General features: G+C 31.5%; 1 protein-coding gene across 1 annotated transcript; it reads right to left on the minus strand.

Moving 5' to 3' along the window:
• Positions 1-349: 349 nt before the first annotated feature.
• On the minus strand, positions 350-5,879 carry LOC109000649 (lysosomal Pro-X carboxypeptidase-like). Its single transcript, XM_018977599.2, has 9 exons — positions 5,477-5,879; positions 4,676-4,850; positions 4,441-4,574; positions 4,224-4,336; positions 3,313-3,565; positions 2,377-2,529; positions 2,174-2,253; positions 1,745-1,794; positions 350-542 (listed from the first exon to the last, which is right to left on the minus strand). The coding sequence occupies exons 1-9, from the start codon at positions 5,831-5,833 to the stop codon at positions 397-399; spliced, it is 1,461 nt and encodes a 486-aa protein (XP_018833144.2). The 5' UTR covers positions 5,834-5,879; the 3' UTR covers positions 350-396.
• Positions 5,880-11,436: the final 5,557 nt, after the last annotated feature.

Below are 11,436 nucleotides of genomic sequence, written 5' to 3' on the forward strand. Positions count from 1 at the left end.
ATTAAAAATTGGAGTGTGTTGCCGTTTGCATGTCACGCTCTCTTTACTCACTTGCCAATTGGTCAAGTCTTAACCCAGCTGAGGTCTTTGCTACCATCTACATACAAGTCTCAGATTTTGAAGGAAGGCTGAATAGAGACGAGTATATTTAATGTGATTGTATTGCTTCTTTGGAAGCAGAAAAAATTTAGAACGAAAAATAACATTTTTCCAGTCATATGATTTTCTATCACAATATAACTATTAAATTTGAAGTACTTCCAACTTGTCAAGCAATATCTTCATTAATGCCATATATATATGAAGTGTACATCACGTACATATATACTTATTATTATTCGTAGATATATTATACACAGATAGACGTATAATACACATTAAAATTGTCGTGTGATATTAATTTATTGCCTGAAAGAGAGAATCAAGATAAAAGTAGTACTGGGTGATCCATCTTTTGATGATCTTAATCTCAACCTTTCGCTGCATGATCAACCACTCTGGATCGCTTTGCTTTGAGGGAAGTATATCCAAGCAATGAGATCCTGCAAATTGAAAATTAATGACACTTTTGATTATCTTTTAAATTTTTTGTACATGTTTATGTACATATACACATGACTTTTGACTAGATGCTACAACTACCCCAAATGTTTAAATTTGTCCAACATTTCTCATATGCGTTTAGGCATCTAATATTATGATTTTGCTTAGGGGTGAAAAACAAACTGGTGAACCGGTTCGATTCGGTATCAATTTCATTTTTTTTAAAATTGATTGAAACATGTCCGATTTTGATTTTCCTTTTTCTAACACTGGACCAAACTAGACAGGGCCGGTTCATACATATATATTTTAATTTTTTATATTATATAAATCTATTTTTTATAATTTTTATATATAACTATATATAAAATAATTTTATATTATATGCTACATGCTAATTAATATAACATTAAATTTTTAAATCCTATCATTCATGTTTAATAACAATCTAATAACATAAAATTAATCTTATAAATCTTAATATAACATTTTATGTAACATTATCATTAAAAAATTTAATTTTATAACATAAAATCAATTTAACATAAAATTTTAATTTTAAACATGAACGTTTGATTATATGTTATTAATATAAACTATATATATATATTAAGGATAAATACATTTTATAGCATAATAAACTATAATATATATTGATTTTGATAAATAAATTTCTATACATTTGATCATATATACTCATATAAAAAGTGTACATAACCATCATATTATCACTAACATATATGTAACCAAGCATATTATCACTAACATATATAATCAAATATATAAATAAGTTAGACACTAATATGATATTATCACTAACATACATAATCAAATACTATATCACTATATGATACTATTATATATATATACACACCAATACTAATACTAATACTAATACTATTAGTAATCTACTATATATCACTATAGTATAGTTATACTAACTATATATTAATCCACTAATACTATATTAAAATCGGATCAAATCAGACCAGAATCGATAAAACTGAAAGTACTGGTTTAGGGGTGTAATTGGTGTGATATTGATTTTTCAAATATTAAAACCGGGGTATATCGGTTCGTTTATAAAATATGTCTAAAATCGAACCGAATCGGACCAATTACACCCATAAGTTTGCTTCTAAACATTAACATATCCATTAAATGTGAAAAAAATTGAGTTGGTCAGCACATGCGCGCATACCATTCACTGTATTGAGAGCAATGATACTTGGCGATATGTTGTCAAGCACCCTGCATGAATAGAGAATAGATTTTGTCATCTTTAGTCTCATTTATTGATGTGATATAATTGAATTAGTAGGTCCATATATCTACCACATAAATGAACAATCACTTAAAATTTACCACATGATCAGCAGATATTATGGAGATACTATAAAACTTTTAAAACAAAGAACGACATTAATTTCTTTAAATTTATTCTGAGTAAGCTGTACAGCTCCTTAAAATGCAGTGCATTAATTCTTATAATTGAGGATAACAAATTAATCTAAGATCATAAAGAACACAATTTCTCTAAACAGCTTATAAGTTGAATAAACATATTATTTTTTTTAATTTCTTGGTAATACTTAAATATTGTTTATCAACAAATTAATTAATTACGTACCCGCCACTACTATAAGGATCTCTGAGCCCGTTGGAGAAAATGATGTTGCTTCCAAACCTGTGGAGGGTGAGTTTTATATCCTGCATGCAATATTTTTCCATTGAAATTAAATAAAAGAAAATCAGAATATAATTTGATTCAATACTATTTTTGTTGTTAAAAAAAAAGAAAAAGTAAATTAATTAATTAATTAAGATACGTACATGGCCTCCATAATAAGTAGTGACCCAACGAGGCCGAGGAGGTACACCATATATGCTTTTGCACCAATCATTGAAGTCGCTGAGGCTAAAAGGTGAGGGCTGGAACATTGTATTCTTTGTAATTCCTATGGGGATCACCATCTCACTACATCTCTAAATTAAATAATTAAATAATTATGATAATTAAATATTACAGATAGAGAAAAAACCTTAATTTGCAACTCAATCGATCCATGGGACACGTCCATTAATATTGATAAAATTAAGCCAAACTCTTTAAAATTAAAGCAGTGCTACTCATAAGTCTTACGTATACCCTGCACACCCACTTAAAAACATATCATTTTACATTTTTATCCTATTTTACTTACAAACATATATGGAATCATTTTCATTACGTGATTAAAAAAGTAAAATGACATGTTTTTAAGTGTGTGTGCAGGGTGTAAGACTTATGCTTAGAATTTTTCTTAAAATTAATGGTAATTGATCTCCTTCCAATGTATTTTGTCAAAGTAGATCTTACACAACAAAGCTTATACATGCATTGACACGTAATGCGATTCATGTCATCACATTGTAAATAATTTTTTATTTATTATAAAGTAGATTTGACGTATTACATTAATGTTCCACGTACAATTAATAGCGTGTAAATGTTTTTGTACAAGATTTATGTGTAGACCTAATACTTCTCAAACTTAAATGGTCTATGATCAGCTGCTAATTTATTAGTAATGAAAATAAAAATATATTATTATTTTAGCTAGGCACAAGATCATGTAAATTGCTCTATATGTACTACGACTCATGTCGCCTTGATCTTATTATATATTGTCATTTTCCTTTTTTTCTCCAAAAACTATTTATCAAATTATAAAAGAAAGATTAATCATGTTTTAGAGGATATATTAATTAGATATCTAGTTAATTTACCTGCCATCTCCAACCCACGGTTGTTTCACTTTCAGATATTTGTTGGGGTGCATTAACATAACATCCTCTATTTCCATAATAAGCAACAACACCTGCAAATACTTTGTCAAGAATATCTGTTTTAGGAGGAGCTGATCCATCTATGCCACCGCAGACAATGGTAACCGGATAACGTGGGGGACTATTATATTGAGCTGCAGAGGCATACATCAACTTCAAATAGCTCTTGAGCTCAGAAGATCGGCTTAGGGCACTGAACAAATTAAAAAAAAAAAAAAAAAGAATAAAAAACGGGAGTCATGATCATCACAAAATTTTGGAAAATTCTATTTACCATATTATCATCTCATTTTCATTCAACAATGTAAGATGCATCTGACACATGATTTATCATAATTGAATATATGATCCTTTATTGGATGATTATTTATTATTTAATGGTGATAAATATGTCACATCTTAAGATGAAAGTGTGGTGTATATCATTACTCTAAAATTATTACTATATATAAATAAGCCTTCAAGTGGGAGAGAGGCACAAGAAGTACTGCATCTTACAATATTTATTGTTGTCCGTATAAGCTTTTTGAACAACATTAAATAAGCAATAGATATATATTAATGTAGAACTCATTTCATGTGTCTATCTTTCTTCTTTTTGAAGTTCTCAAATTCATGATGCCGATTGATTAAGGCTTGGTTTGGATTGAGAGGGGCTCTCAACCCATCTCATCTCATCTCATCATTATAATTTTCATACAAAATATAATAAACAATTCAACTTTTTCAAATCTTAAAACTATAATAATATTAAAAAATAATATTCTAACAATATTTTATTCAACTTTCAACTTTAATCTCAACTCACTATCTAAACCTAATCTAAAAGAAAGTCATGGAAATTTACGTACTTGCAAGTCTTGAATGTCTTGCTAAGGATAGAAAGACCATCGGGCTGAGATGCAACTTCATCGATTACAGACCATGAAGTTTTTATAGTTTGGTAGCAAGTCTCACTAGCTTCCTGCAGTACCATCCGAGTGACATGAACTTTTTAATTACTGCCAAGATAATAATAATAAAAAAAAACCAAAAAGATAAAAGAAGAGAAAAAGTTCAGTTAATTACCCTAAAATCCTTCGTGACAATAGAGTAATATCCATCTTGTGGAGTGATGTCCTCGAAGTAGAGGATTGGAGCTGATGAGGCCAAGGCACCAATGGCAACATGAGGATATTTTAGCCGAAACCACGAAGCTAGCACTGAAGAAAATATCATAAAGCTATAGCTTTTAAAAAAACATATCAAAATTCAGTTCATATATAGTCATGATTAAAAGGAAATTAAGCAAATTGTCACCTACTTCCTCCATATGATCCTCCAATGACGATTACTGGAGAATATTGTGCTTGTAGTTGTTTCTTCAAATAGATGATGATTTCTGCATAATCTGCTATAGCTTGGGCTGAGTTGAAGTATCCCAGATCGGTTCTTTCATATATTGATCCAATTGGTATCGAATTCCCATAATATCGGTGCTAGTGAGAAAATAATAACGAGTCCAGATCAGTGACTAATTTTCAAATTAACCTTAAAAATTACAAATTCTCAATCTATGCTTGTAAGTAAAACAAGTAGTACTTAATTTTTCTTTATATATAGTATGAGGTTTCAAAATTTTATCTAAATAGTTTGTATTTATGTCCAATTCCTCTCGCAAGGAAGAATCATTCTACTTACAAGTTGGTATGGAAGTCTAGAAGATATAATACTTTCATAGTAGTACTTGCATTGACAAGATTTGATTTTAAATTGAATTATGTTATGTCCGCAGATCAGGGTTTGTCATTTACTACACTGATGACTTTATAAGAATATGAAAAATTCTTCTCATCAGTCACTATTCACTACTCCACGTGTTCACCTTATGAAAAACACTTCTATACCCTATGAAAAACACTCACACACCCTTTGAAAAACACATTTACACCCTATGAAAAAAAAAACTATAAGTGTGAGATGTGAAAGTAAATAGTAGCTGATATATAGAATTCCTTGTAAGAATATATTTTGGCAACATATGCCACCCAAAAGCCAAAGATCAGTGATTATGTAAGCAATGATCTATTGCTGACTTTGTAAATGAATTAATATAGAAATGTACCTCTATGTATAGTAAGAGAGCCTTAAAGTGCACAGCATTTTCGTTGAGAAATCCAATGCGAGTGAGAGCACCATCCAAAGGTGCTTCTGCGCCAAGATAAACTAAAATCGGTGCACTACGATTTGCACCACCCCAGTACTTGGAGTTGATCACATATCTTTGTCTAAAAGTGGTGTAGCTTTCAGACCAATAGTTGAAGTGATCAAGCGTTTGATCATAGTAAAATGTTTGGAAATCATCCGAAACTGTTTCTGCAATATTAGAATCTTGTGGAATTCCTCCAAGTGGATTCAGTCTGGGAATATCAAAAAGCATCGACGTCGTTGCAGTACAGATCACAGTGGTTGAGAAGATCATAAGAAGTACGAAAGAAATAATTAGCCATTGCAATGAAAATGTTGGAGAGTTCATGATGGCAAAGAACAGATGATCAACAAATATTAAAAACTTCTGAGATTTCATGCATGTAAAGCTTCATTAATTCGAGTATTATCCAGTACTACTACTTCTGATTAAATAGATATAACATATATATAGGAGCTAGCTGTTGCTTAAAAGGCTTTGATATAAATTATGCTTTGCTTAATTAATAATTAGTTGATCAGAAACGAAAAATATTATATAAGTGGGTCTTTTTGAAACTTTAATTAGTTTGTCCGCCACTTTTAGTTAGTGTTTACGCTAAGGTATTACTAAACTGCAAATACGGTACGTAGAAGCTAGCTAGAGATCATCGATCGATTGGATAATGTTGATCTGAGCTTTAAGCATATATATTTATATATATATATATATATAGATATAAGAATCCAGAAACTAAATTAGAGGGAGAGGAAAAGAATATATATATATATATATATAGATATAAGAATCCAGAAACTAAATTAGAGGGAGAGGAAAAGAACTTGTTAGAACTTAATTAATTAACAAATTAAGATGAGTAGTACTACTACCGCTGAAATTTAAAAAAAAATGTCTTCATGTGTGTGGGTGAGTATATTTTATTCATCTAGCTAAAGTTGACATGTCAACCTCTAATTGGAGGGTGTATACCGTATCCTATTTTAAGATTTGTTTTTTTTTCAAAATTTAAGAGAATCTTGATGTATTAATTGTGCATTTAGATGTTGAGTTGATCTGTGAATAATAATATTTTGTAGGTCTCATTGAGATGTGTTTGAATATAAATAGATTGAGATATGTTTTGAATGTATGAAGTAGGTTGCTAAAGGCATGTGGTCTGGTTGACATAACCCCCAATCTCCAAAATAGAGGTCTAGAGTTTGAAATCTCACTCAAAAAAAAAAAAAAAAATTGTATGAAGTAGGTTGAGATAAGTTTAATTTTTTTTATGAAATGTTGAAAAAGTTTTGAGTCCTATAATGATTGGTTTGAGATAGGTTGAGGTGATCTTGACATCCAAACATATGTTGATCATGTGAAAATGCCAAGTTGCATCTTTTCTCCTCTTTAGTAGAGATTTTCAGCAATCTTTGCTATACCTTTAGGGCTCATAACTTATATGTAACGCCCCATCCCCGAGGGTCCGGAAAGTTAACTCATGTAACCTGATAATCAACTCTAACAAGGCTAGAGTACTTCCAAATTCAAGAATATATATTTTCCTAAACCTCAAATCAAACGTAAATACCTCAATTAAATAAACCATATAAACTCATCTATCCAATTTTCAATCCAACAACTCAAATAAATTCAACTCTTCTTCATGTCTCAAATAACAAACTAGAAATAATGAAACATTAACATAAGTCTCCATAAACCGTATAAATCCATTGAAGCAAACTTAAGAAATATAAATAACTTCCAATATCAACACTAATACCACGAGATACCCAACAACCATTCACTGCTAATCTTCTCCATAAACTCTAATACTGATCCTCAGCTGAACCATTAATGTCATCTGAAATATTATGAAGATTAAAAGGGTGAGTTATCAACAACTCAGCAAGCAGAGAGCATATACTAGCATGTAAACATGATCATTTATAACATTTGATAAGCAGAACAAAACATTTACTTTCAGAAGGTAGAAACAAAACTTTGTACAAAAACATTAGAGCGAAATTTCCAGAAAAATAAACTTATTCCAAAAAGAGAATCCGTTGGCATTTCTAAATTGAAACATTATAATCATATCATCGTTTAGTATCACATCAGGACAATACTATGTTTAACCCCCGTAGTAGGGTTATAAACCACCATTATACCCGTGGCTGGGCCATATTCCATGTTTCACCCCGTGGTAGGGTTATAAACCACCATTATACCCGTGGCTGGGCCTTAATAGAAACAGAACAGATTTCATTGAAAATCCGATTACAATCATATACAGAATCAGAACTTCATGTCAAGGTTTTCAGCTGACTCATCATATCAAAACAAAATACTTAATTGCTTTATATCGCTTCACATGTTCGACTAAACAAAATCAACATATTTTCATTGGCTCATAACAAAACTTTTAGAATTCCTTATTCGCTCTTTTACATAGTTCAGAAATAAAGTGCACAAAACTAGCTCATGTCTACACCAGTCATGATAGAAAAACACTTTCTCTTATATTGAATTTATGCATATGCAGAATAAACATCTGAGGTTGTTTTCAGATCATTCCTTTTCAGAAAACAAACATGTTTATTTTCAAAATCAATCTCATTTTATTTCTTTTATGCAAAACTAGTATATGAACCCAGCTTACTTGGACAACTTAGCTTTTCAGAATTTTTCTCAAAAAATGCCAAGTCGAATATAAATCTTCACCTATAAAAATAATCACATAATTTTCGTAAGCTTTCAATCAATCACGGATTTCGATATTTAGTCCTAAACTTCTAAAATAACCTATTTTAATATCTCAAAACTCAAAATCCTCGTAATCCCAAAATATATCATCACTTCGTAAAAATCTCCAATATTCACCATGACCATCGTCAAACTCAAAACACCAATATACAAACCTGAAACAGCCAACAAATTTCATAGCATAAACCAATCTCACACAAACAATTCCATCATGAAATCCAACCGACCCTCCTTACTCCTCGGACTCAGTCCGGCACAACCAACAAATTCACAGTAAATATGAATTAGCGCAGAAATACATTTAAATCTCAAAATTTCTTTGAAAAAAATACTTACAATGCTATAATATAATTTTTGAAAGATCACGGAAGTGCTAGAAACGGCAACGCAGCAACAAAATAGTGTGAAATGCACTGTGGTCGTGGGTCTCAGAAACTCACTTTTAAACGGGTGTAAACGAAGACTCGAGATTGATAGGATAGGGCCTAGAGATGTCAGTGAAGCTAGTGGTGGTGGTGGTTGGCCGTGGGTGGCGGCACAAAGGGTGGTTGAAGTGCAAAAATATTCAAAACGGAAATATTAATGGTGGGCCTTCATCGGTGACAGATCGGAGGTGGGGTTGGGTCCATTGGGTTGCTAGGAGGTCGATGATGATGTGGTGAGAAGATGGTGGCTGGAGGTGGCGCGACGGCGGCGCAGCGGCGCAAGGAGTGCTGCGGCTTGGTGATGTGCGTGGGAGCTAGCGGTAGCGCGGTTGGGGCTGAGATTATAGGGAAGTGGTCGCCAGTCGAAGGGGAGGTGAGAGGGAGGGGCGGTGTCAGTCACCACCGGCGCACGGCGGTGGGCTAGGGGAGAAGAGAAACTGACGGAGAGAGGGAGGGGGAGCTTGCGGCGAGCGGGAAGCAGGGGGAGAAAAAGAAAAGAAAGAAAGGAAAAGAAGAAAAAGAAGAAAAAGAAAAAAGGAAAGAGAAAATGTAGGAAAAAAATGAGGTCTAAACCTCATAACTTGGGTCACAAAAAATGATCTAACGGAAACGATTTTAAAACAGCAAGTAAAATAAAATAATTCAAACGTAATGATTAAAATGAAAATAAATAATTAAACCCAACAGTAAGTTAATTTAATATGAAAAACAATTTAAATGTATTACAATAATCAACTATAAGAAAGCACTTCAGAATAATTTTCACAAAATTAAAATCATAAAAATAAATCCACTAAAAAATCCAACCAATTTTAAAACAAGAGAATAAATTTTTAAATTAATAACAAATAATCTTTCAATTAAAAAATACACTAAAAAAATACGGGGTGTTACATTATACCTTTAAGGTTTATAGCTTATATGAGTTTCAGTGCATGTTTGAGATTGTGGTGAGAAATATAGCTTATATCTTTAGGGTTTATAGCTTATAACTTATGTAATAAGTTCTATTATTAATGAACATGACACCCATTGTGGACAAGTGAGAGATGTTAGTAGGGTACCCCATGACCCATGTTGTGTCCACATGGGTGGGAAAGTTACAAGAAATTAATTAACTCCCCACCACTAAAATTAAAGTTAATTAACTCCTCACTACTAGTACTTAACTTTAGGGAATTTAATTAATTGCCTCATTAGAAAACTTTATAAATTAGAGTTTTACATACATTAATTATAAAAGTGTGGAAAAAGTGTAACATACAAAATAAAGGCTCTCATCTCCCTCTAAATTTTCTAAAGCAACCATTTTAAACTTTTGATCTTGAAGTGTAGAAATATTTTAGGAGACTTTAGTAGTCTCCTAGACGACTTAGAAGTGCAATCACAACAAAGTGATGTGAGATATAAGACAAACAAAGATTCGGACTTGTGAGAATTTTGCTTCTCTTAAGATAGTTCGAATTAACCTTACAAGAGACAAGCCTCACAACACAATAAGAAAAATTTGCATTTAACTGACCATAAGTTGACACTCAACTAGTAAGAATACTTTTAATATATAATGTGTTTCACACCTCTTCGAGACCCCAAAAAATAGACAAACTCGTTTTCTATTTCTTAGAAATAAAATATTTGACATGACTTCAATTTTCCTATACCTATAAAACTCATTATGTCCTAAAACGGTACATTGGAAGAATCTAATTTTGGCTCTTACAATATCATGAATAGCCATCTTCTAGAGCTTGCTGATTAATTCATTCACCCGGGAGAAAGAAAAACACCCAAGAAACAATAAATAAGAAAAATAAACAAAACAACCAGCCGTCTTTTAGGAAAATTTTCAAAAGTACTTGATCATGACAATTATGAGCTTAATTAACTACAAGAAACCCTATGGATTATGAGCTTCATCCTCAAGAATTTATCCGGGTATACCCAGATATTCCGTCCGGTACTTGGGTGAACAGTCCTACTCAAGATATATTATGTGTTAAAAATAATTGAATTTGTTACTTTCCACCAACTCATTGAGTCAACTGAGTATCCGGGTATACTCGGATAAATTCTTGAGGACGAAGCTCATAATTCATAGGGTTTCTTGTAGTTAATTAAGCTTATAATTGTCATCAAGTACTTGTGAAAATTTTACAAGAAGACAGCTGGCTATTTTGTTTAATTTTCTTATTTATTGTTTCTTAGGCGTTTTTCTTTCTCCCTGGTGAATGAATTAATCACCAAGCTCTAGAAGACGGCTATTTATGATATTGTAAGAGCCAAAATTAGATTCTTACAATGTACCATTTTAGGACATAATGAGTTTTATAGGTATAGGAAAATTGAAGTCATGTCAAATATTTTATTTCTAAGAAATATAAAAGGAGTTTGTCTATTTTTTGGGGTCTTGAAGAGGCGTGAAACACATTATATATTATAAGTACTCTTACTAGTTGAGTGTCAACTTATGGTCAGTTAAATGCAAATTTTTCTTATTTTGCTGTGAGGCTTGTCCCTTATAAGGTTAATTCGAACTATCTCAAGAGAAGCGAAATTCTCACAAGTTTAAATCTTTGATTGTCTTATATCTTATATCACTTAATTTGTTGTGATTGCACTTTTAAGTCTCTTAGAAAGCTACTAGAGTCTCCTAAAATATTTCCACACTTCAAGATCAAGAGTTTAAAATGGTTGCTCTAGATTTAGAGG

The sequence above is a fragment of the Juglans regia genome, chromosome 14, assembly GCF_001411555.2.
Source record: "Juglans regia cultivar Chandler chromosome 14, Walnut 2.0, whole genome shotgun sequence".
NCBI lineage: Eukaryota > Viridiplantae > Streptophyta > Magnoliopsida > Fagales > Juglandaceae > Juglans > Juglans regia.

Bases quoted from the DNA above. Each gene is read 5' to 3' on its own strand.
- LOC109000649 (XM_018977599.2), bottom strand. From the start codon at position 5,833: ATGATCTTCTCAACCACTGTGATCTGTACTGCAACGACGTCGATGCTT. The intron at 4,337-4,440 runs GTAATTAACTGA...ATGGTACTGCAG, and splicing joins TTGTCACGAAGGATTTTAGG to GAAGCTAGTGAGACTTGCTA. The intron at 1,795-2,173 runs GTACGTAATTAA...CTATTCATGCAG, and splicing joins GATCCTTATAGTAGTGGCGG to GGTGCTTGACAACATATCGC.